The sequence below is a fragment of the Siphateles boraxobius genome, unplaced genomic scaffold, assembly GCF_051911475.1.
Source record: "Siphateles boraxobius isolate OS27281-9 unplaced genomic scaffold, OSU_SipBor_1 31, whole genome shotgun sequence".
NCBI lineage: Eukaryota > Metazoa > Chordata > Actinopteri > Cypriniformes > Leuciscidae > Siphateles > Siphateles boraxobius.
In genome coordinates this window covers 10,798,297-10,824,513 of record NW_027508931.1, presented here as the reverse complement: position 1 = coordinate 10,824,513, position 26,217 = coordinate 10,798,297, and the positions used below count along the sequence as shown (strand labels likewise).

The 26,217-nt window shown below is 36.3% G+C and overlaps 4 protein-coding genes across 4 annotated transcripts; 2 read left to right on the top strand and 2 right to left on the bottom strand.

The window, feature by feature from the left end:
- Positions 1–1,389: 1,389 nt before the first annotated feature.
- On the top strand, positions 1,390–8,837 carry LOC143696892 (crystal protein). The gene is made up of 8 exons (XM_077193752.1): positions 1,390–2,339; positions 3,323–3,524; positions 3,614–3,747; positions 3,824–3,951; positions 5,315–5,433; positions 6,461–6,601; positions 6,790–6,962; positions 7,075–8,837. Exons 1-8 carry the CDS (start codon positions 1,647–1,649, stop codon positions 7,525–7,527), a joined length of 2,043 nt encoding a protein of 680 aa, XP_077049867.1. The 5' UTR covers positions 1,390–1,646; the 3' UTR covers positions 7,528–8,837.
- Positions 8,838–11,485: 2,648 nt separating this feature from the next.
- bbs10 (Bardet-Biedl syndrome 10) lies at positions 11,486–15,976 on the bottom strand. The gene is made up of 3 exons (XM_077193751.1): positions 15,914–15,976; positions 15,335–15,504; positions 11,486–14,521 (listed from the first exon to the last, which is right to left on the bottom strand). The coding sequence occupies exons 2-3, from the start codon at positions 15,502–15,504 to the stop codon at positions 12,973–12,975; spliced, it is 1,719 nt and encodes a 572-aa protein (XP_077049866.1). The 5' UTR covers positions 15,914–15,976; the 3' UTR covers positions 11,486–12,972.
- Positions 15,977–18,037: 2,061 nt separating this feature from the next.
- Positions 18,038–21,845, top strand: syt1b (synaptotagmin Ib). The gene is made up of 7 exons (XM_077193998.1): positions 18,038–18,205; positions 18,757–18,870; positions 19,045–19,212; positions 19,367–19,534; positions 20,362–20,479; positions 20,586–20,719; positions 20,809–21,845. Exons 1-7 carry the CDS (start codon positions 18,110–18,112, stop codon positions 21,010–21,012), a joined length of 1,002 nt encoding a protein of 333 aa, XP_077050113.1. The 5' UTR covers positions 18,038–18,109; the 3' UTR covers positions 21,013–21,845.
- On the bottom strand, positions 21,716–24,856 carry tmem253 (transmembrane protein 253). The gene is made up of 7 exons (XM_077193999.1): positions 24,737–24,856; positions 24,310–24,474; positions 23,603–23,713; positions 23,417–23,473; positions 22,264–22,371; positions 22,039–22,173; positions 21,716–21,935 (listed from the first exon to the last, which is right to left on the bottom strand). Exons 1-7 carry the CDS (start codon positions 24,752–24,754, stop codon positions 21,882–21,884), a joined length of 648 nt encoding a protein of 215 aa, XP_077050114.1. The 5' UTR covers positions 24,755–24,856; the 3' UTR covers positions 21,716–21,881.
- Between the last annotated feature and the right edge of the window lie 1,361 nt (positions 24,857–26,217).

The following is a 26,217-nucleotide window of genomic DNA, read 5'->3' as shown; positions in this document are numbered from 1 at the left end:
GATAAAAATAAATATAATCAGCATTGTTATTCCTTTTGGTATATATATATTTTTTTTTTTAATTAAATGCAAAAATCTAACCTTTCATTGAAGTAAAATAATTGAAAATGGGTGGTAAATCATATTATGAAATATGTTTTTCTCCAAAACACATTGTGAACAATTATTTGCCCTCTTTTATTAAATACTTTTTGCAACCTCCTTTTTCCAAGATAAAAAGATACGCTTCTTCTCTTCAGATAATGGGCCATGTTTGTCTTCAAAATGAAAACAAAAATGGTTCACTGAGCACAAAACCAAGGATCTGCAATGGCCATCCCAGTCTCCAGACCTGAACCCTATAGAAAATGAGTGGGCTGAACTGAAGAGAAGAAGCACCAACATGGAGAATCTGAAGGATTTGGAGAGATTCTGTATGGAGGAATGGTCTCTGATCTCTTGTCAGTTGTTTTCCAAACTCATCAGGCATTATAGGAGAAGACTCAGAGCTGTTATCTTGGAAAAAGGAGGCATTTAAAAAAAAATATCGAAAGGATAAATAATGCAGATTTATTTTTTATAGCCATCTTTGACAGCCATTAATTCATTCATTCATTCATTCAATTTGCCAAGGGGGCAAATAATTCTGACCAGCACTGTAGGTTAATTCACATAAGGATGTCAGAGATGAAGAACATGAGAAATCTGAAGAATCTAAATTGCATGAGTAAAGTTCTTTGAAGAGTCATCTTTGCGTTCATGTTTGTTTCTTACACCTCTGAAAAATGTTTAAACAATTTTCAAAAATTAAAGTCATTTAAAGGGATAGTTCACCCAAAAATTAAAATGATGTCATGCACCATTTGCTCACCCTCAAGTTGTTCCAAACCTGTATGAGTTTCTCTCTTCTGCTGAACCCAAAAGAAGATGTTTTGAAGAATATCGGTAACCAAACATTTACTGGTACCATTGACTTCCACAGTATGGAAAAAAAAAATACTATGGAAGTCAATGGGGTCCATCGACTGGTTACCGACATTCTTCAAAATATCTTCTTTAAGAAAAATACCATTACAAACTTCACTGAAAATGATAAAACACAGACAAAAGAGCTTATTAAGAAAATCTCAGTCCAGGCTATTAGTACGAGACTAACTGATCTAAATAGGTAACTGAGACATGAAAATGACATATTACATGATAAAAATGTTTTTACATTTTGTAATTTTTTATACATTCAAAATTAAGTCTGTGTGATTCTGTTGTATATAAATATACAAAACATTAGCTTACAGCATGACCTGTGCATTTACCATATCCTGACTTCTCACTGCCTGTAATCTAATTTGTTTCACAAAAGCGCTCTTGTGTGTGAGAGAGAATGAAATGCTTGTGAAATTTTAACTCATTGATGTCACGTGAAATTCAACAGGCGCACAAGACAGAGTCCGATTCCTCTACATACTTTCTGTTTGCAGATTAAAGACAAGTCACAGTTACGGACGGCAATAACTGGGAATCTACAGCATAAAACCTTCTGCAAGCATCCGTTTGTGGATCTGGGCAGCTGCGATTCTTCTGTTGAAGTGAGTGGAACTAAACTAACTATCCTGACTAAACTATCTTGATTGGCTCTCTGAATCTACACCTCAGTTTGAAAGGCCATCATGATGTCGTCTTCTACTATATTGATTGTGGTTACGTTACTTTCAATGATGCCAATTGTTAGAGGAATACAAGAAAGTGAAACTCAACAAAAGACCTTCTATGTACACAAAACTGGGACTCGGACAATGTTGTTTAACATCCCAAATACTGAACAAAATGAAGTACATGAGAGCTTGGATGATGTTGTTCTAGGTGAGTCTTTAAACTTGCTCAAGAGTCTAGAATTATATGCTAGTACTGATGATTTTTCAAGAAACACTGTGGCTGAATCTAGTGATAAGCATTCAGCAGCTGATTCCATAACAACCAGAACTGATGAAAGTAATTTTGAAGATGATAATATTGTACACAAAGAGCCTGAGAAGGATGTTAATGAGCATGAAGACTTGAATAAGGTGCGATGTGATGGTGAATGTATAATTAATTCATTGGATAACACCTCTGATGGCCTGGATGATACGGCTAGTGAAGATCCAGTGGTCATCACACATCTCGGGCGAGTTCGAGGCCGTACTTTGGACAAAGCTCACGTGTTTTATGGCATTCCTTTTGCTGACCCTCCTGTGGGAGATAAACGCTGGACTCCTCCCTCACCCGTGTCACCTTGGTCGTACACGTATGATGCCACATTTCCCCGTCCCGCGTGCATGCAGATGTGTGCTGGAGAGTTCTCTCGGCTGTGTCCTCCTCAGGTATGCAACATTGTAATCATTACACATTTTAAAACCATCCACCTATTAAAATACAGCACATTTAGAGAATTATATGTCTGCATATTGCACGCATAAAATATTTTTTAGTTACAGTTACTCATAATTAAGGTTAGAGGGTTTTTAAAACGATTAGTCGCCCTGCACCGTTTGTGCAATATGGACATAAATAGGGGCCCGAATATAAGATCTTTTGACTTGGGCCTGTAAGCAATCACGTAGCAATGCCCTAGAAACTACACTGAAACATGCATAGAAACACATTTAGAGCATGTCAGCAACTGCATAGCAACCAGATATCAACACACGTGATAATACACAGGGCAACTTTTTGAGCAATGTTGCTGGGCAATCTTGCCTAGTGATTGTTGCTAGGGCACTTTCCCATTGAAAATGGGCAATATATTTTTATCTGGATAATTTAGATCGGTCGTGGGCCCTGTGTCTCATCTGGTTGCCCATTTACGGCAACATTGCCCAGCAACATTGCTCAAAAAGTTGCCATGTGTATCATCACCTTTGCTCAGAACACTTTAGCAACCACCTAGCAACACTGTAGAAACCACATTCCAACATACGAAGAAATACTCAGAGCACATCAGCAACTGCCTAGCAACTCCACAAAGCAAAACTAAAAAATGCTTAAAACACTTTAGCAACCACATAGCAATGCCCTGGCAACCCCATAGAATGCCCTGGCAACCACATCGCAGTGCCGTAGCAACCACATAGCAACATCCTGGCAACTACCTAGAAGCCAAACTGCAACATGCTAAAAACACCCGGAAAACTGTAGCAACCACATAGCAACACCCTGACAACAATCTAGCAATGCCCTAGCAACCACTTTTAGCCACACTTTTAGCAACCGCGTAGCAACACCCTGACAACAAGCTAGCAATATTAATCTAACAAAGGTTTCTTACTGCAGGTCTGAATACTGATTATGCATTTACTGTACATAGGTTAGCGAGGACTGCCTATATTTAAATGTGTTTGTACCTGTGAGCGTCAACCTGTCGTTGCCGATAGTAACAGCACTACCAGTGATGGTGTGGATTCATGGCGGTGACTTCATCGCTGGCTCCGCCTCTAAACCTCTGTACGATGGCCGCTTCATCAGTAACTATAGTAACACAGTGGTTGTAAACATGGAATATCGTCTTGGTTAGTGAAAAAGCATTACATTTTCCATATTGGTGTATGTGCCGACATCTGAATGAGCAGGTTTGTAAGATGTTCTGGTCAATGTTTAGGTGCATTTGGCTTCTTAGTCACAGGCAAAGATCCTGATAGCTCTGCAGTGGGGAATTATGGGATTCTAGACCAGCAGGCAGCATTGTGGTGGGTCCAAGAAAACATTGCAGCTTTTGGAGGAGACCCAAATAAGGTATCAGAGTGCATGGGGGTGGATGAATGATGACAGTCTGGACATCTAATTACTGAATATATATTTGCATGTGTAGGTTACACTGTTTGGCGAGAGCGCTGGAGCCCAATCAGTGTGTCTTCATCTAATGATGGAGAGCAGTGAGTCTTTGTTTAGACATGCAGCTATTCAGAGTTTACCATTCTCTTTGCCACTGAAAACCAGGTAAAGCACACATAAAACACTCTTAACCTCTTTCCCAAAACCTGGTCAACTGCCTTGCGGCCTACATGGAGACAATCAATTTGACATTAACATCTTGTTATAGAAAAAACAGAAAACATATAGCAAACGAACAATTCATTTTGATTCATCTGGAATATTTTTTTAAATCATCTTGGATTTATTGCATGGCGCAGTGCATTATGGGATTGTCTTCTCTGTGAAGAATAAATACAGTGCCGCCTTTAAGAATCTGGGCAAATCAAGGTATCTTAGCGCATTTCTACTTACCTTTTGTATCTGTTGCACGTCTATGATGCCATGAACTCCTCCTCCACAGCTTAGGGGCCGGTTGCAGATACTGCTAAAACTAGTCTTACAAGTTAGTCATCACATTTTTTCTTCATAACTCGTTCATAAAAACAATTGGTCTAATTTGATACCAAAAAGAGACCCATTGACTAACTGGTAGTTGGTTATACTAGTAGGCCTACTACTCCCCATGAAATCAAAATTTAAGTTTTTTGGCTTTTAGTATGAATATGTTAGCCTTGCTGTTATCTATAAGCTAGTGTCCTCCAAAATTCGCATTTAAAAGATATAAGCATTCAAAACTTACAGTCTCTCACTTCTGCCAATATGGATCAATGATTTTGATGGCATCACGTTGCACTTCAGCTTCTCATCAGATTTTCTGTCCAATCAAGTGGTCTCTGGAATCTAAAGCACCCCGCCCCCAAAAGTCGCTGAAGCTGCAGCTGAAAACGGTCACTTTTTCACAACTACATGGTGAATGGCACATAGTGTACTGAATAGGGAACGATTCAGACAGTGTAAATATGCTTTCAAATTGGGGTGATGAAGTCTGGTTTCACGTTAGTATCACATGAACTACCACAGCTTTGGTCCAGAGACGTATTGGATCCATTTGAATTCTGCACAAAATGCTATATTTTAAAGCGATATGTTGATTAGGAGGATAAACGGTTAGAGATTAGGAAACTGCGGGTTTACCGAGCTCAACGGCTCTGGCCGAGCTGTGATATAAACTAAACGCTAATGGCTATTTTTAAAAGGCTGTTCGATATGTCCCACCCTGTCCTCCTGTTTCAGTGGAAATTATAACACACTGAATAATGCTGCGCATAATGGTTATTTTAATGCAACTGGACACTGATTTCATCAAGTGCAACATGTTCCTGGATGTTGGAATGTTGTTCTAGGATCAATAAAATATGCTGATAGAGGAACATGTCTTAGGCTACTTGACAAATTCACAGTGACCGTTTTGGGAGTCTTAGCCTCCTGAGACAATAAAGAAATTATGATAAAGCTTGTAGTAATAATGTTGTTTATTATGTTGTAGATGGGATGCTGTGAAACTGGGCTGGGATTTTGCTAAACAAACTAATTGCTCAGTATTTGATCTGCCATGCCTGCGCTTTCTCAGTTCACATGATGTACTCAACGCCCAGATTAAATCAGGTATACACTTACATCAGAGTTGTTAATGTTAACGAAAACTATTAAAAATCGTTGAAATAAAAATAAAGTAAAATATAAAATATTAGATGAAAATCTTTAAAATCTTAAAAATTTGAATTTTTGCCTTGGTAACTGACTGAGAAAAAAGTTAAGGTGAAGGTTATAGCTAACTGAAACTAAAAACATTAAAAACATTTTCATTACTTGAAATAAAATAAACATCAACTGAAATACAATAAAATGTAAAAAATGTAATGTATGTAATGTAATAAAATTACTAAAACTGAAATAAAAATAAATAAAAACTATACAGACATATTTCATAATAATAATAATAATAATAGTAATAAAATACATAATAATAAAATTAACTAAAATTAAATGACTTTAATTGAAATGATAATGGAAAATATTAAAATTAAAATTAAACATCAATAAACATAGCAGTATCTCAGTGATACTAAAATACCCCTGAGTTGAAGTAATAAAATGACAAATAAAATGAATTAGAATTGGAATAATTTTTTTTTAAATGACAAAAACACATGACAAAATAACTAAAACTTGAACTAAAATGAAATACTAAAAATAAAAGCTAATTCAAAATATTAATAAATACTATAATAGTATATACATAATCTTGAAATAATATTGACTCAGATTACACACAGACACAAAATTGAGGGGTTTGTTTCACCCTGATTGGGTTTATTTTGCTTTATCCCTCTTAATACACAGCTATTTACCAAATAAATAAATAAATGAACATTAAATATTAATTTATGCTGAAATTGTTTTATTATGTGAACAAAAGCATATGGAGATATATGGTTTTAACTGGGACGACATTCAAATATACAATTTAGTGAAAATTATATAAAAATATAATGCATAATGTTCCGATTGGCCAATTAGAATCAATAAGGATTTCAGGGATCCATGTAATAAATGCATACATCAGACAAAAATATCAGACATATACAAACACTGAAATCATTCACTTAAAATCTAATTCTGTCTTTTGAAGGTTCTAAGATCATCAACCCCTTCCATTTCCTAGAGGTCTTTGAGACATGGGGGCCAATCATTGATGGAGAGCTTATCCAGGAACAGCCAATCACAGCCTTCCAAACAGGCAACTGGCAGAGTTACAAGCCAGTTATACTAGGTTTCTGATACTTTCTATACTCCAACAACATTATCAGCACATTCTGTGTTAAATGCACATAGATCGTATTAATATAGAAAATAACTGCTAAAATGTAACCAAAGCTTTGAATTGTATTTTACTTTGTATTTTAAATGAAGTAAGATTTGTATCGTTTACCTTTGTGAGTTTTCTGGTCTGCACTGTAGGTACAACCTCTGAGGAAGGAGTAGTCTTTGTGTACGGCACTTTCAACCAGTCTGTGTCAGTGCTGGATTGTTTGCTCTACACTGTTGCTATTTTTAAGCAACATGCGTTCAGAATTCTGCACAAATACATTCCTTTCTACCGAAACCAGGACAGACGAGTGATGCTTTCACAGGTAAGACTTCAGCATCCTACATGCATAAACAACTGCAAGACAAACAGCACAAGACAGAGGTTAGGCATTATGTGTTCTTAAAATGTTGTGCTTTGGGCCTTTATTTTTGCAGATTGTGACAGATTATGTGTTTCTGTGTCCGGCTCGTTGGTCCGCTCGTTCTGGAGTAAGAGCTGGCGGATCTGTTTGGTTGTATGTATTTGACCACGCTCCATCTGATCCCAACATATGGGCGGGGCTTCCGTTCTGCTACAATCACACCTGCCATGGGGCAGAGCTTCCCTTTCTGTTTGACTCCGCCCCCAGCACAAACTTTACACTTACTCCTCAAGAGAGCCTTCTGGCCAATCAAATGGCGTGCTACTGGGGAGCGTTTGCCCACACGGGGGACCCAAATTCTCGAAGTGAACAGACGCACTTTTGCAGAAAGCAGAGGCTTGCTGTTTGGCCACAATACACGGCTACAGAAGACTGGCCCATCCTGAACCTGACTCTACAGTCACATCCACAACACGGGGACAGGGACCATTTCTGTGACTTCTGGGACCAGCTGGACATCTATTGAGACACATAAGATAATGGCTCTGACCGCATCTATCTAGATCTAATATCTAACAAATTTGACAAACTTTTGACTCTACTCATATAATCAGTGACAGGGCCAGCACTATATTAACAGGATGTTATTTTTAAAGTACATTACCATGCATGTACCAAGATGTTATTTTTAAAGTACATGTCTCTTATCCTCACCAAGGCTGAATTTATTTGATCAAACATACAGTAAAAACAATGATATTGTGAAATCTATTATTACAATGCAATGTAACTGCTTTTTATATTTATTTCATTTTAAAGTGCCCATATTATGCTATTTTAAATGTTCCCAGGTTTAAATGCATCCAAGGTATAAAAAAAAAAAAAAAATATATATATATATATATATATATATATATATATACATTGTATCACCACTTTTCCTGTCTGAAACAGTTTGATCAAGGATCCGGTCATTAAACCACTCCTTTCGGCAAGCCTACTCTGCTCTGATTTGTCAGAAGGCCCAGTCTGTTGTGATTGGTCAACCTTTTACAGCGTGTGTCGGTAAGTAAACGTCCTCCAGAGGCTTCCAATCTGCTTGATACACACAGTGATAACTATCAACGGTTGGTTTTTCCGTATCAATTCGAGAGCAAGACCTTCATTTTTTTGAAGTGTATGCAAAGTGGATTTACTTTCGCAGCAGAAAAAACAGCATCTTCTTGAAATTTCGAGCAAAACGTACCAAACTCTTCCAGGCGTCAGCTACAACTACAGTGTTTGAGGGCAGGTCAAAGACGTTATTAGTGGGCAGCAAATGAGGGGCATATGCTGAATTCATGCAAATTTGTTACGTAGGTGTGTAGACTGGAATTACTGACGACTCGTTTCGGCAGTTCAGAATGGATTCTTACTTATAGGAGACTATATTTTTATATGTAGTTCATTTTGATCTTTAAAACTTTACATTTTACATTCATAAACAGCTATATTACACACTGCATGAAACGTATAATATTTGAAAAAGCGTAATGGGGCTCTTTATAATTTATTCCTGGGATGGCAAAGCTGCATTTACTGCATCAGTATTTAGTGTCACATGATTCTTCAGATTTGGTGATCAACATTTTTTCTTATTATCAATATTGAAAACAGTTGGGCTGCTTAATATTTTTGTGGAAAAAATTTCAGGATTCTTTGATAAATAAATAACAAAACTTATTTATTAGAAATAGATATCTTTTGTAACATCATAAATGTTTTTACTGTCACTTTTGATACTTTGCACGTGACGTCACAAGTGCTGGCTGGCGGGCAAGAACGTCGTTCTCTAGACATGTCAGAGATTTGATATGGGCCGTGGGATAAGACAAGGATGTCCTATATCACCGTTTCTCTTCACATTGGTTACTCAGGTCATGGCTGCTCATATCAAAAAAGCAAGTTTTCAAGGAATTTCAGTGTTTGGAAAAGAGATTAAACTTAGCCAATTGGCAGATGATACCACAATTTTTCTCAAAAACAGTGACGAATTAGATGAAGTTATTAAATGTATAGGAACATTTTCTGGAATTTCTGGATTAAGGATGAATAAGAATAAATCTACTTTATTCTCTCTTAAAGATTGTGTGTTGAAAGAAATTTGTGGGATACCAATCAAAGATAATACCACATACCTTGGGATAATGGTATGTAAAGATTTGAATCAAAGAAGCCGGCTGAATTTTGAACCTATTACTGAGAAAATTAAAAACAGATTCAATATGTGGCTTATGAGAGATCTTTCCCTAAATGGTCGTATTCTACTTTCAAAAGCAGAAGGGATCTCAAGGTCTGTTTATATATCTATGTCAGAAGATGTTCCAAATAATGTTCTCAAGGAATTAGATAAGAATCTTTATGATTTTATTTGGAGGAAGAAAATACACTATTTACGGAAAGATATTCTAAATAATAATAGAGACTTTGGTGGCCTTGAGGTTTTAAATTTTACAGATCTAAATAATGTGTTTAAAATTAAATGGATAATCGAATTTATTAAAAATAAAGATAGTGTATGGAATGTTTTCCCAAATTACATATTTAACTCTTTGGGTGGCATTAATTTTCTTTTAAAGTGTAATTTCTCAGTAGATAAAATCCCTGTTAAACTGGCAAACTTTCATAAGCAGGCACTGCTGGCTTGGCAATTAATATACAAACACAACTTTTCACCGCATCGATGCTTTATATGGAATAACAAAGATATCTTGTACAAAAAAAAGTCCATCTTTAACCAGACATGGTACGACAATGGAATTCTTAATGTTAACCAGTTTCTTAATGAACAAGGTTTACTTTTAACATATCCTGAATTTCTCAATAAGTTTAAGATTCCTGTGAGGCCAAAAGAGTATGCTATTGTTTTAGATGCTATCCCGGGCAGAGTAGTTTCACTATTGCGTAATCCTGGATTATGCCCTATGAATGTTGATCGTCAAATCAGTTTTTGTTGTGACACAATATTTATTGGGGATATTAATATATTAATAGATAAATGCAGTAACAAATATATTAGAAATACTTTAAAAACAAATTTTTTGCCTTGTTCAACAGGTTTTTGGTCATCTAAATTTGAAAATATTAATTGGAAAAGAGTATGGTCTATAACAAATAAGTTTTGCATTAATAATAAAGTTAGAGAGGTTTCCTATAAAATTGTACACAGAATTTACCCTGTCAAGGAGTTACTTTCTGAACGTTTCCGTTTGAATATTGAAAACTTGTGCGAATTTTGTGGCAATGCCAAAGAATCTGTAACTCATCTCTTTTTTAATTGTATTTATTCAAAAATGTTTTGGTTGGATGTTTCAAATTTCATTTCTAAGTTGTTTGAAACATGTCTACGAATTGAACTGTTTGATGTTGTATTTTTTTTTGTGCAAGACAATATTGATTCCAAAAGTACCATGTGCTTCCTTATACAACTTTTCATATTACTTGGAAAATATCACATTCATGTGAAAAAATGGGCTAAAGCTAAGCCAAGCTTTGAACACTTTATAAAGGAGATTAAACAATATGGGAATTCATTAGATAAAATTAAGAACAAAAAAGCAAGAAAGACCTATGAAGCTTTTTGTAACTTTAAAATATTGTAACTTTACCCCTGGCATGTTTTTTTTTTATTTTCTTTATTATTATCTATTTGTTGTGAGTTGTATTGTCATGTACATCTTTTTGTATATTCTCTGTTGCAATAAAAAAAAAAAAAAAAAAAAAACGTCGTTCTCTAGCAAGGAAACACAGTCAAGAAACAACTAATCAAGGATCTTGCCAGGGCGTCGCCAGTTTTAATATACAAAAGTTGGTGTTTTGAGGTGTAACGACATGCCAGATAGTTGTGCGATTGGATGCACTATTATTCAGCATTATCGCGTTAAAGTAACACCAGGTAACTTTTGCTCTCGGGCTCCCCCTACAGTTGGGAAACAGTATTGTCCTCTACTACTGTCGTAAACTCTGTCATCGTGCATTTGTTGACAACCATGATAGCCCTGAACACTGTAGGAGGAGGTCACATGCAGGTGTTCTGCTTGCGTCGCGTGTGAAATGTCTTCATCCCAGGTACAGTGGCATATATTTCAGCATGTCATATGAATATAATTTCATGGGTTTTATTTTTTTTTCTAACGACAAATGATCGCGATGATCACGTTTACAAGCCAATGTCATTATAGTAGCCTAGTCTATTGGTTACCGTTTTACTGAATCTATATGATACTTCAATGCAATGTTTGAGTGGTAGATAATAACCATATATCGTCAGTATTATAATATCAAGCTACCATAAATAAATCTAAAAATTTTACAAATCAATTTGCATTATAGCTTGAGGCAAGACAAATAATCATTACCTGATTCATGAAGATAAACGGAGGATAAGATAGCTTCCGTAACATAGTCAGGCAGACAAAAAAACACCCCAGACTACGGGGTGTCATTGGTTGTTGCGTTAAATGTTACCCAGATACAATAGTGCTATTTTCTGATTGGCTAACAACACCAGACGAACAACACCAGAGGAGACGCGCTTGAATTCATGCCTGTTCCACAGTGAGAGCGGCGCGGGCAGAGTTTTGAGCGCTGCGGCATATTAAATATATTACAAATAGTTTTTCAGCGTGAGAAATACAATGTGTGGCGGGAGAGCGTGACAAAAGACCGAAATTAGTGACTGTCACGCTCAATCCTGACACTTGACAGCCCTGCGATTTTAAGGAAGTGGGGGTGGTGGTGGAAGTGACGTATATGCCGTAAAGCAGTCGAGTTTTGTAGTTTTCTTTGTTCTCCGGTTACTACCCGAAACCCGAAGTTTAAAAGTACGATTAAAAACGCTACAGACCCCGTCAGGCTATGGCAGACGTGTCATTCAACCTATTGTGAGTCGGTGTACCATCACAAGAGACTTGGAAATATATTATTAAGGTTGAAAAGTTATCTGGTGTTACTTTAAGACCGTGCATGTAAACACGCTCATTCACTTAAAGTGAAAGTAGAAACGGACTGAGCTTTAAGCATCTGTCGCTGCATTAACGCCGCGTTCTCGCAGAGACGACGATGGATATAACGGTATAGCGAATATCGCTAAAATAATATAGAGCTCGCTCACGATCGTTTCGTCATTTTAGTGATATTATTAACATTTAGTAATTGTATTGTTTTTAGTGTTATTAGTGTCATTGAACGTTTTGTTAATGTGATATGGAAACAAAATAGCCTCACTATATAATTGATTGTAGGCTAGCATTGGAAATTTGCCGTTTTTTCAGCGTTTGTTGCCCGCCAGGTATCCATGGTAGTCACGTGACTGCAAAGTATCAATTGAATGCGTCCTTGCTAAATAAAAGTATTAATTTCTTTCCAAAATATTCTTACTGACCACAAACTTTTGAATTGTACTACTTTTATTGACCTCTTTTAAAAAAAAAAAACTGTTTTGTTTCTACAGTAGCCAACAATTATTTTAAACTTTTTTAAAACTAATTCAAACAATTTTGTATTTCCGTGTTAACTGCATATGTAACTGTTTTACAAATATTTTTAAAAAATATTTAAATAAAATAACTTGCAAAAAACAAAACACTTCTATAAACATTCTATTTGAACATATGTTCAATAGAATATTTTATATAAATAAATATAATACATAAAGATATCTGGACTCTTAAAAACACTTAAGAATGTCTGAATGTTTTCACATAATAAAAAAAATTTCAAAGCAAGTGGCATTAAAAGAAAAAGAAAGGAAAAAATTAGTAGCCTTTATTTTGCAGATGCCACTTAGTTTTATTTATGTATGTAATGTGAGAACATTCAGATGTTTTTAAGCATGTCTTAAGCATCCAATACTTTTTGGAGCCACTTCGTTCATATGCCACAGTGAATAGAATTTACACACAACATTATAGGCTTGGATATTAAGTGTGGCTTATACATCCGTTCTTTGAGTGGAGTTTGATTGCTCTTTCATTCCTTCCTCCTCTTCCTCATCCTCCTCAGAGTGTGTTTGTGGGCCGGTGCGTAATGGAGAGCGGGTGTGTAAAATAGCCCCTGCACATAAGAGTCTGTGCAAACACTGCAACACAGAAACAACCAGCTGCTGTTTACCACTGACCGACTCTAGACACGGTGCCAATTCAGAACTCTCACCAAACCCGAGCCCAAACTTTAGGTCTGGCAATTCCGACCCTCGCAATTTGGCCCTGTCCAATTGCTTAAGATCATTTAAGAAACAAGTCTGTATATTCAAGAAGCTTCTTCGATTGTGAGAGTATAAAGTTCTAGGCACACACAACAAAGCCTCTGCCAGCAGCCTACAGCACTCTGGGTCACCACAGTTACGTTCGTTCAGCAGGAAATGATGTAGCAAGAACTCAAACATGCCACCAACGGGAAGCACTCCACCTCCACACATAACTCCACCCCACAGGTCTTGAGTTGAAAGCGTGCTTTGTGATTGGTCGGCAGCAGGAATGGAGCTTTGAAACAGATGCTGCAACATCGCAAACACACCTTGGCTCACACACACAGTCTGGTCAAGCAATCCTGGTGCTGGTGCACAAAGGAGAAGTGTGTGTGTGTGCGTTCCCAGACAGGCATAGCGATGCCCACCAAGTTGCACACGTCTACAGTACTTTAGCGTCACAAGGTGTTGGAGAGGTGGATGAGAGAGTGTTTCTGCAGCACCGATGTTGGAAAGCAAGTCCAGCTGGGCCGAGTCGACAAACTCAAGTAAAGCGATGTGGTTCAGTCGAGCCCATTGCACCACACTTTCCGGCTGCTTCACGGATGAGAGCAGCACATGCACCTGTAAGTCTAATAAACTTAATAACTTTTGCTTCATGATGCTCTCTGTACGGTGCAGCCAGTTCTGTTGAACGCATATGGATATGTTGTTACCTGAGGTAACAAAAGTAGGCCCAAAACTCTCATATAAAATGAGTGCTTTTACTGGTCCTTGTAGTTCAGTCCACACCGACCAATCACGAGTCACAACCAGGCCTTCAATCACCTCTGAGGAGCCAATAGGAAGTCCTGTCACTGACGTATGCAGTAAAGAGAAGTGTGAATGTATGAATGAGATTGTTTCTACTGCGTCTTTTTCTTGACTGACTTTGTGGTAGAACTCACACAGGACTCGTTTCAGAATTTTAGCCTGGCCAATCGCCACTCTTCCAGAAATATACCCACCAATCAACAAATCAAGGATGCTGCCCTCCCGTTTGTAACTATGGCGACTACAGCACAATGAGGCATATGGGGTAATCTTGTGTATTATGGCTTCATCCAACTCCTTCCGGCTGACAGCGAGAAGGCGATTAGCAAGATTTCGAAGGCCAGGGCCAGTCCAAGATCCCTTGCGGTGCATGTGAGCAGAGTTCTGTATTCCTCGTAAAAGTGCGGCCAGCAGGAGAATGAATGACTTTGTGCCGTCTCCAGTAGCTTTAGCATGTGCACACATGCAGTCCAACACCATCCTAAAGAACCAAGACAACAAAAATATTCTAAATAAATCCACATCATTGTGATTTAATAATAATTAATATGCATAAAACCTGAAAAATGTCAGAACTGTTTGTTTCTCTCTAGTTTTAGGCTTTTAAATATGAATACATATATTTTACATATTTGTTTTCATACTAGACTTGCCCTAAAACACTAGATTTAATAATATTTTATATGTAATTAACTCTATCTATGTATCTCTCTCTCTCTCTAGAGATATATATACATATATATAGAGAGAGAGATAGATAGATAGATAGATAGATAGATAGATAGATAGATACATAGATACATAGATGATAGACAGACAGATACATACATACATAGATAGATGATAGATAGACAGACAGACGATAGATAGACAATTCTTAATTCTTTTAATCGATTAAATAAATCAAAAGTGACAGTACTTTTACATTGTCACAAAAAATATATATTAATGTTAATCTATCTAATGCTGTTCTTTTGAACTATCCATTCATCAAATAATCCTGAAAATAATGTATCATGGTTTTCACAGCACAACGGTTTTCAAAATTGATAATAATAAGAAATGTTTCTTGAGCAGCAAATCCGCATATTAGAATGATTTCTGAAGGATCATGTGACGCTGAAGACTGGAGTAATGATGCTGAAAATTCATTACATGAATACTTTACATTTTAAAATATATTAAAATAGAAAATAAAAAGGTATATGCAGATTGGAATATGATTCAGCAAACAAAACCATACTCCAATATTGCAGTTATGAGCAATACTTTTTTTTTAAGAGAGTATGAGCACCTGGCCATCGGGTGCTCCAGGTGTAGTGCGCAGAGAAGGCGCTGTCCGTGTCTACTAACGAGTGTTTCTCCTGTGTCTCGAGTGAACAACACACTCCCGCCGTCAGGACCGAGACAGCGACGCACGACACACTCCAGCGCTGCGAGCACACACACACACTCCTCGAGCATCTGCACGGGACACAACAAAAACCAGCAAGCACCTCAAAGCAACATAAAGCAATGTATGTGTAAAGACACAAATGATACATCATATTTCCAATGAACCAGCAAACTTGTGAGCATTTATTAGCACATTTGTGATGCAGACAGATGCACAAGCCACCAACGAATTCAGTGATGTTCGTCATATAAGTTAACGATAATAACACTGGATACAAGTTACAGAAGAACTAGAAAAACAAGAAGCCAATGAACTGAACCAAAGCAAACCCAAAACTACATGTCGTGATCGAATCATAAAACTTAAAACAAACTGAACAAGAAATAAAAGATGATTAGTTTTAATTTAAGTGTCAGGATACAACATGTAAAAACGATCACTTTAACCTGTGTAAAATTATTTTGAAATGATAAAAACCTTCTAATCAGGTGAGCATCCTCTCAAGCTTCATGCAGTATCCAGGCGACGCTCTTCTTCTACTATGTGTTGTTGTTTATCCTGCCATAGCGGAATATACTGACACCTACCGGACAATAGTAATGATACATGAAAGTAATGTTTAATAAAAATAAACATTTTGAATACATTGCATGATTCTTCCTTTTGCATAGAAATGATTTTATATATTCCATACAAACTGGCACATTTCATAATTTCAGTTTCAATAAAACCTGTTGAACAAAAATCTGTTAAATAAACATTTAAAAGTCATTTCTGCAGTTTTAACAGTTTTTTTTAACAGTTAGCAGTTATTTTTGCAGTTGTAACAACTGCTATCTAGGTCATTATAACAATTACCAGTTCTTTACTACCATTAAACTATGATGATATACATTTTTTAAACACTAAAAATAAATAAAATAAAGTTTAATGAGCCTTGTATTTCCTTGAAATGCACAATATCAAACCATTTCTGTGCTAAAGGAAAATATTATATAGCCTATTTCGTTTGTTTAGGACTAAAAATAAAAAAAAGGTAATTTTGACATTTTATCTAACGACAGTTTTTCCTCACTGTTTATCTCATAATTAGGTCAATTTTGAGGAAAATGTCAAAAGTGCGAGCCTAAACTCGGAATTGCGAGGCAATTGTGCCTTTTTCCTCTAAGAAATGTGAGATATAAACTATTTGACAGACAGAGTGTGTATGAAATGATGACTTTCTAGGGTGGCAATGACATTTAGACATTTCTATGTATGTCCTACAAAGATTTAGGGAAATAATGCTTAATGTGACCCCTACTTTTCAAATCATAGGGTTCCACCCACTGCTGCACAGCTTGCCAATTGGATACTTCTTACAGTCTCTCTCTCTCTCTCTCTCTCTCTCTCTCTCTCTCTCTCTCTCTCTCTCTCTCTCTCTCTCTCTCTCTCTCTCTCTCTCTCTCTCTCTCTCTCTCTCTCTCTCTCTCATTTTCTCTCTAGCAGTGGTCAGTCAATCATCATAATATTTTCTTCTTTTAAAAGAGACTCACTAAGACGCACAAGACTCTCTCTCTCTCCCTCATTATCTTTGTTTTTGGACTTTAATTTTCTGTTCTTGCTCTACAATAATTCAGAAAAACGGCCAGTCCGAGGGCACTCCTCAAATCAGAGCAGCAGGTAAGTGTTCTTCCTCCTCAAATTTAGTGTGACTCTTCACGATCCTTAGATTACCTAATAGTAAACTTTAATGTGCTTATACAAGATCATGTTGTGTCCCAGGTTCTGCTTGTATTTTTACATAAACTATATAATGCTTTGAATAGCCTAAATTCCGAATTCCTCTGAGGTTTGCAAATATTAGAAGGATATGTTTGATGGTTTATTTATTGGTGTATGCATGTTTATTATTATTTGTCCTGCATATTCAGGTATAAGTTTGAGTCAGCAGTGCATCTCAGGGGTATCAGTGTCACTGCCTGTCTGTGTCTCATTTTACTGTAAAGAGAGAGAAAATCAATAAATTCCTACTCAGCATTTCTTAAAATAATCCAAGGTTAAGGGGCGTCATGTCACCTGCTGTGTGTTCTGAATGCAAACCTGTCTTTGCCTTTACACTTTATAATGAGCTCCCAATTCATCAGCATTATGATCACTATGCAAATGCAAAAGGTCATAAGGGAGTTAAAAACTTTGTAAAGTCGCATGCAACTCTTTAGATAATGCAACTCTCTGTTGCTTGTCTTCAAGAATGCATGAGGGCGATGCTCTACTGGCTGGTCCTTCCTTATCTCCAGCATCTCCAGCACAGAATGGATCAAAGCTACCTGGACCGGCTACGAGTTCTCCACCCGCTGCTGTTCAGCCCACAACTGCAGAGAGTTTGGCCCATAGCATCAGAAGCAAGTTTCTGAATGAGCTTCATAAAGTCTCATGTGAGTACACAGTCTCTCTCTCTCTCTCTCTCTCTCTCTCTTACACACACACACACACACACACACACACACACACACACACACACACACACACACACACACACACACACACGCGTATTTATTGTAATTTCTGTCTGTCTCTGTGTGTGTGTGTGTGTGTGTGTGTGTTGTTTCAGTACCATCCTGGGCTTTGGTGGCATTCGGCTTCCTCGTAGTCCTCATCACGTTAAGCTGCTGCCTGTGTTTTTGCAAAAAGATGATATTTAAGAAGAAAAAAGATAAGGGTGGGAAAGAAAAAAATGAAAAGAACACCATAAATATGTCAAGCGTCAAAGAAGAGGGAACAAAACAGGTACAAATTATTAAACAAATTGATAATTAATTGAATAGTTTTATTGAACATATAGAGATTGAAAATATAGAGAACAAATTGAACATATAGAGTGTACTGCATCTGATTCACACAAACAGTACTGTATGTGCAGAAGTTATCTTAATCGATTAAATAAATCAAAAGTGACAGTACTTTTGGGGGGGGGGGGGGTATTACTTTTATTCAGCAAGGATTCCTTAAATTCATCAAAAATGAGAGGGAAAACACTGCTACAAAATATTTTTAATTCAAGTAAATGCGGTTCTTGTGAACTTTCTATACATCAAAGAATAAAATGTATCACAGTTTCCGCAAAAACATTAAGCAAAAACTGTTTTCAACATTGATGATATTAATGAATGTTCTTGAGCACCAAATCAGCATATAAAAATGATTTCTGAAAGATCATGTGACTGAAGACAGGAGTAATGATGCTGAAAATTCAGCTTTGCCTTCACAGGAATAAATAACATCAAATATATTAGAATAGAAAATAGGCCTTTTAAATTGTAATAATATTGTATTTACAGCCTGTCCATCACGGTATTGATTCTGACCCCAAAGAAGAGGATCCAGAGTCTAAAGAGGCTTCAAAATTGGGAAAACTTCTCTATACCCTTGACTACAACTTCACCGACAGCGCGGTATGAATACAAATCAGTGACCTGTGTTAATACAGCCATCGATATCCATATTAATGAGAGAAACTTGCTTAGGCATTGGAATTAAAATGTTGCTGTGGAGAACTGTATTTTTTAAATAAAAATAATGAATAATAATAACATGAATATAAAAATATGACTTTCTTTCTTGTTCAGTTAATTGTGGGTGTGATTCAGGCAGAAGGTCTTGCTGCCATGGATATGAGTGGCACTTCGGATCCATATGTGAAAGTCTACCTACTCCCCGACAAGAAGAAAAAGTTTGAGACAAAAGTTCACCGCAAAACACTAGATCCGACTTTTAATGAGCACTTCACCTTTAAGGTACCTCTTAAAATCCACTTACACTAAAAATCCTTTATGGAAGGAATGTTAGAGAGGTCACAGCATACAAATTCACAATTACAAATGTGCTATGTGCATTTAATTGCATTAAAATAGTATCAGAAACTTATGAGACTCTGACATATATCTGCAGGTTCCATATGCAGAGCTTGGTGGAAAGACGCTGGTTATGACAGTGTATGACTTTGACCGTTTCTCCAAACATGATGCTATTGGGGATGTGAGGGTGCAGATGAATAAGGTGGACTTCAGTCATCTAACGGAGGAGTGGAGAGATCTGCAGAAAGCCGAGAAAGAGGAGGTACGAGTGAAGAAGGGATTCTTGAAGACATTATCTCCAGGGTTGGGCAAAAAAAAATCTTCATTCTTGAGTTGGAATTTGAAGCATGATGAAGTGGAATGACACAAAACAGTTAGTACAACACAAGCATGCTGTGCAATATAACAAATACATTATTAATTTTGATTAGAATATATTCTCAAAATTATATATTTTAACACATGTACTTTCCATTGCATTAAGATTTATGGAAAAAATAAATGGAAAGTATAAACTTAATTAAATGATAATTCACTAAAATATTGTGTATTTACTGGGCAAAAGTGATGTCCAGCCTAGGAAAATCTCTAGCCTTTATTCATACAATACTAAAAATTTGTTAAAGACTTTTCACAGGAAACTGAACAGGGAACAATGCGAAACTAAACTACTCACAAACACAGATCAAACGTGACAGTTGTAGTCAATCCATACTTTTTCCTATGAGATTTTTGTTTTTCTGTGCATAGTAAAATACAACCTGTAACTGTAGTTTCTTTTTTTGCCAAATAATTTTGTCAGATAAACACCTTAACCAAGTTTAGTGTTTCGTTCTTCCCTCATGTTTAAAAAATAAAATATTTCCTCATATTTTGATGGTTTAATCAAAATTACAGGGTCATTAAAAGCCAATATCCCCTCTGGACATCACTTTTTATATATATATACATATATTATAAATAATGACTTTGGCAAAGTTGCTTATAGTCAGATATTTAGTTTGATTCTTTGGCTGTTGAATTATTCAGAAATGTGTTGATTTCAGGATGAGTGAAATGACAATTGACTTTGTGTTGTTGACTCAACAGCATGAGCGGTTAGGTGATATTTGCTTGTCTCTACGCTATGTACCCACTGCTGGAAAGCTTACCGTTGTCGTTCTGGAGGCCAAAAACCTCAAAAAAATGGATGTGGGTGGTCTCTCAGGTGGGTGAAAAAGTGCCCAATTATATAATGACACATTTCAGATCCCAGATCAGAAAAATCTTTCCACCTAGTTCAGTGATTCTGACATTATATTTCTGTTCTACAGACCCATATGTAAAAATCCACCTGATGCAGAATGGCAAAAGACTGAAGAAAAAGAAAACCACAATTAAGAAAAACACACTAAACCCATATTACAACGAGTCATTTAGTTTTGAAGTTCCATCTGAGCACATTCAGGTAGAGTTCTGTTAATCTTAAAATTATTTTAAATGTCTTTTGAGTCTGAAATGGAACACACTGATGGTTCTTGTCTTGTCTCCTCATAGAAAGTGCAGGTTGTGGTGACGGCGTTAGACTATGACAAAATTGGGAAGAATGATGCCATTGGAAAGGTTTTCCTTGGACTGAACAGCTCGGGAACGGAGCAGCGTCATTGGTCAGATATGTTAGCCAATCCAAGAAGACCGATCGCCCAATGGCACGCCCTTAAACCTGAAGAGGATGTGGATGCTGAACTGACAAATAAGTAAAGCTGTCCGTGCGTGTGTGAGCATTTGCATACTTAAATATATAGCAGTTTTCTTTTATTTGTGAAGTTTGTGTGTATATGTATGCATGTATGTGTATGAGGGTAGAGGTTGAGGTAGATCTACTAAAATCTCTCTCAGCCAGATTAATCATCAGACCCATTCATTTTCAGTATCTTGTGTGCAGATTGTGCAATGATAAATTAAACAATGTATTAAAGATGTAAAAAACTGTATTAAAGACAACATGAAACGGCATTAACAATGCAGCTTCTGTTATAGCATTTCTCTGTTTAAAACAATACTTAGAAAGTAATGGTGAAAAGTATGTTATTACAATATTTGTTGATATACAGTATATCTTTTCCCCATATGTGTAAAAAAAAAGAAGTCATTTCAGAAGTGGATAAAGTTATTACATTTTGATTATGCAATTTTCTCTTTTCTCTAGAATGATGCCCACTAATGAATTGTGTATAAGACCTGTAATATCTGTTAAGAAAGTAAACTTATGTTGTCTTCACAGGATAGAACAGTATTACTTTCAGCAATGGCACAACAAACACATCTTAATTAAGACACAATTTAATATAATTGCACATAAATATACAAATATACAAAATCATTGACGAGGTTCATGTGATCCTCACAATTTACATGCATATGTAATGAATTATACATTAAATAGAACTTATAAATTATATGGAACAATTGGAAATATGCAGTATATATTCAGGTTTTTGCAATATCACTGTTATTTGTAATAGTAAACTGGGTTGCAAATGCAATTTTTTGTTTATTCATTCTCTTGTCAAAATATAACAAGCCATACATTAGCTTGCATAAGTTTCCTGATTTCACGCACTGACAGTTCAAATGCTGAAATGTTCATTTTCCAGCAGTGGATCTGTATGTTCTTCTTTGTTCTAAGACACACAGGGTCAGATATTGCATTAATCATAAAATAAATAACCTTTATATTGCATTTATAACAGCATATTGTGGAGTTTGAAGGTGTGAATGCTGTACCTGCGTTACACTGATGTAGTCCTTTCTGTAGGACTGCATACCTCTCCAAATAAGAAAAAGGCTGTACATGGCTGCAAACATACACTGGAGGATGGACATTACACCACTGCCCTTCAGCACATGCACACCAATGCGCTGAGAGAGAGAGAGAGAGAGAGAGAGATAGAGAGACATGAACTCATGCCAATGGCTTATTAGCGAGTGTCAGTGTCTCTGTATTCACACCTGCTGAGGGGTGGCTTTGTCAAGTTGTGAGGATTTCATAAAGAAGGGGAAAACGGAACAAACTGCAAACAGCAAGCCGAAGATGTTCAGGCCCATCAGAGTCATGACCTACAACACAGGACATATCTCATATTACTCAAACAAGCAGCCTATATGATATGTTACAATGTTAACAAATGACATATCATGTGCTATGATATGTGATATTGCCAAGAGAGAACTGCTTGTGGTTTCGGCAAACCCAACTTCTCCATTCAGCTAGGCTCATCAACCATAACTCCTTCCAGGACAGCCAGGAACCATCAGCAAAAATGTACAGACCACATTGTTAGAACTGCCCGGTCCTGCAGATTTGCCTTATACAACATTGGGAACACTGTGAAACCTCTGCAACTGATCCAGAATGCTGCAGCGAGAGTGGTCTTTAAGAGAGAGCAAGTCACACCTCGCGTCATAAACTTGCATTGGTTGCCAATTGCAGCTCGCATTAAATTCAAGGCACTGATGTTTGCCTACAGAACAACCACTGGCTCTGCACCCCTGTACCTAAACTCACTCCCTAAGCTTGCGTTCTGCAAGTGGTGCCGTCCCAATTGGCACAAAATCACTTTCACAGACCTTTACCTTGACTGTTCACTGCAAGTGGAATGACCATTTTCAAGAAACGGCTAAAGACGTAATTTTTCATCAACACTTGACCCATTAATACTAACACTTTCTATTATATTTCTTTTCTATTTAAAAAACAAAAACCTTGCTAGACTAACTGGGACTAGTCTCAACACTTACATGTTGCTCTTTTGTTTGTTTAACTGCTTCTTTTGTTCTCCTCATTTGTAAGCGTCTTCTAAATGGTTAAATGTAGTTGCAAATGTAAGAACATACACATACATTTGTCCCAAATTATACAACAAACATTTGATTTGGACATAAATATCTGAATATCATCAGACAACAAAACATCAAACTAAAATTTTATTTAAAAAAAAGAGCAAACACACTTTTCAAGCATTTTATACAAAGACGTTTGTTGAGTTAAAAATGACAAGTTGTAGGCAAACAGTATTGTGTCTTGACTAATGAAGTATGCTTATATACTTTGGGTCACTGTAGCTGGTTAAGGTGGAAAAAAAAAGACATAAAACAAACTTACTTTGAATTTTTTGGGTTTCCTCTGGACGTCAATTGCAAGTGACCCGGTGGCTACATACTAAGACAAACATGAATATGATACAGATATTTGAAAAACAACTAATTAGTAACTCCACTCCTGCATGTGATAATTGCTTTGTTCTGATTGTCAAATTTGGGAACCAGAAATGTTAATTTGAGCACTTACAAACAGACCACACCATACTGGAGCTGTCAAAGACGCAGAACAGCTGAAAGTCAAACAAGTATACGAGAAGGTGGAGAGAATACAGAAGACAGCACTGAAAATCTGAACAACCTGAGAGAGAAGAACAGAGAGAGAGAAACAAAAGAATCACAGTATATACTGTCTAAAACTGGTCAAAAATAGCATGTGAAGCAGTAATTATATGCAACAATAAATATTTCAAACATTAGTATGCCACATTTTGCAAGTTTAATTAAGTGAGAGGTGTTCGTGGTTGTTTTTTAAATCTTTTTGGCAGTCCAATCAAATAATGAGTCAAGAAAAAGATAAACGATAAATATCATTGTTGATACAGCTATCATGTCAAATTTAAAGTGTTTATAGTTTAAGTTCCAAATCCTAGTCAAACTGAAAATTAAAGGTTAAGTTGACCTTCAAAATTTGGAAGGGACGCATGTGTGTATTTTGGTTGTAAACCACTATTGCAAAATGTTGCAAGTCATCCAAGGATTCAATGTAATACAGAAAATTTTGCATACTATTCACTGTGCACGTACAATATATTGCAGAAATGTGGCATGGTAGTATGCCTTTTTTGGAAAGTCAAATACTATATTAACATTCAAAGATGATTATACATGTTTCATGTAATCAGTTTTATTTGGGTTTGTTGGGTGTCTATGACAGTTAAATTAGATTTTTGTTACCCCACACAGAAGGAAGCGGGTGTTGACCACTTTCCCAAACCAACGGACCAGTCTATCCTCCACCAGCTCTCCAGTTGTGGAGTCAGGAGCTGAAACTATGCTGGGCAAAGGGCGTTCCTTAAGAAACACCTGATGAATGCCCTCCTGGAACATGTTCTGACTCACCTGGGACAAAACAAGTGACATCATGAGAAACAATGGCAGCAAATGGTTTGGCTATGGTGAAATTCCAAAACTGATTTTGAATTTTTGTTGTGTAGTTATTCGATTGATCAACAATATAGTTCTAGATCTATGGGATTCTAGATCTATGGGATTCTAGATCAATGGGATTTACAGTCATGTCTGACAGCTGAAAAAATATAAAGTCTATATCTGACTGTTATTGACATACAAGTCCTCCCAAATAAAATAATGCATAACTTACCTCCGGAATGGCAGGCATTAGATATGAAACAGTCCAAAACAAGTCAACAAACAATGAAGTCTACAGAATCACTTCAAGAAGATCCGTCTTCGTCAAATACAGGGTCAAAGTTCTTTCTCAGGGTTCTTAAAGCCCGCCCAATAGGGAGAGTCCTGATCTGTGATTAGGCAGAATATGGTCAAAGGTTGCTTTAGTGTCATAGTTTCATATTGGTTATTATGAATCTTGTTGCTTCTAGAGCTGCTGTAAAGCCAAAGCTGTCAAAGCCACTGTAAAGCTGCTTTGAAACAATCTATATTGTTAAAGTCATAAGATAAAGTGATAAGTGATACCCAAAGTGATAAGATAAAATAGAATTCTGCATCAAAATTTATAGACAAGACAAGTAGTTTGTTTAGGCATGGTTTGTAAGGAATTACAAACCTGCGCACATATATTCAAACGCACATAACTATAGAATCAATTCTTAATGCGCATGTGAGTGCCATCAGCGTCTATCACAGGTTCAGGTTTAAAGTCTGTTTAGAGAAAACGGTGTCGTCTTAGCGGCCCCTAATTTAATAACAAATGATCATTTAGACGGAAGTGAATCAATCAAAACTAACTTTAGCTGGAAAAAACATTTTTCAAGAACCACTATAAAACCAAACCAATCTCTATTACCTTAAATTATATGTTTATCTCTGTAAAGCTGCTTTGAAACAATCTACATTGTTAAAAGCGCTATATAAATGAGGATGAATTGACTTGACTTAAAAACGCAATATAAATGATGGTGACTTGACTTAAAGTAAGCTTTATAAAGGGTCAATTTTTAGAATTAAAGCAACAACAAAAATGCACACGTTAAAATAACATTCTATACGTTGCTAAAGCAGTGTTTATTGATAGTTAAACATTTTATAATTTTATTTTATATAATAGCAAAAAAGAGCTGGCAAATACAACAAAGTAGTAATGAGATAAACTATTGTATTAAACAAAAGTCAAATTAAAACGTAAAATAAAATAAAACATAAATAAAGAGCAGGTGCTTGTCTTATGTACATTTAGTCAGTTTCAGTTGCATAACGCAAATATAAAATGTATGCATACGTTTTTCTGATAAAACAACTACATGCTAAATTAGAGTAAGGAATGAGAGAAAACAAAAAAAAGATACCTTCAGCACCATCCCCCAGTCTTGGATTATTATTTCTGAATTAACTCTATACTGTAAGAAACACTGCACAAAAATAGTCTCTTTAGGCCAGGGGGACAACAACTAGTCACTGATGAAGGATCTAAAGAATTCAATAGCAACCTGTGTGTGTTTTTTATATAACTTCATTTTCTATTGTTTAAATGTTATGATTGTGTGGTTTGAAGGGATGTTTGTCTTCATTTCATTCCTCCATTTCAAAGTTTTTAACGTCACAGGACGATGATGTGAAGCAGTAATTTTTTCCGTTGTTTTACCCTTTAACAACACTTTCTGGAAT

Excerpts from the sequence above, each read along its gene's own strand:
- LOC143696892 (XM_077193752.1), top strand. The coding sequence starts at position 1,647 with ATGATGTCGTCTTCTACTATATTGATTGTGGTTACGTTACTTTCAATG. Across the intron at positions 5,434-6,460 it reads CAACGCCCAGATTAAATCAG|GTTCTAAGATCATCAACCCC; the intron begins GTATACACTTAC and ends TGTCTTTTGAAG. Across the intron at positions 6,963-7,074 it reads GACGAGTGATGCTTTCACAG|ATTGTGACAGATTATGTGTT; the intron begins GTAAGACTTCAG and ends TTATTTTTGCAG.
- bbs10 (XM_077193751.1), bottom strand. The coding sequence starts at position 15,504 with ATGCTCGAGGAGTGTGTGTGTGTGCTCGCAGCGCTGGAGTGTGTCGTG. Across the intron at positions 14,522-15,334 it reads CTGGAGCACCCGATGGCCAG|GATGGTGTTGGACTGCATGT; the intron begins GTGCTCATACTC and ends TTGGTTCTTTAG.
- syt1b (XM_077193998.1), top strand. The coding sequence starts at position 18,110 with ATGATATTTAAGAAGAAAAAAGATAAGGGTGGGAAAGAAAAAAATGAA. Across the intron at positions 18,871-19,044 it reads ACAACTTCACCGACAGCGCG|TTAATTGTGGGTGTGATTCA; the intron begins GTATGAATACAA and ends TTTCTTGTTCAG. Across the intron at positions 19,213-19,366 it reads ATGAGCACTTCACCTTTAAG|GTTCCATATGCAGAGCTTGG; the intron begins GTACCTCTTAAA and ends ATATATCTGCAG.
- tmem253 (XM_077193999.1), bottom strand. Across the intron at positions 23,714-24,309 it reads CCCGCTTCCTTCTGTGTGGG|GTTGTTCAGATTTTCAGTGC; the intron begins GTAACAAAAATC and ends CTTCTCTCTCAG. Across the intron at positions 22,174-22,263 it reads ACAAAGCCACCCCTCAGCAG|CGCATTGGTGTGCATGTGCT; the intron begins GTGTGAATACAG and ends TCTCTCTCTCAG.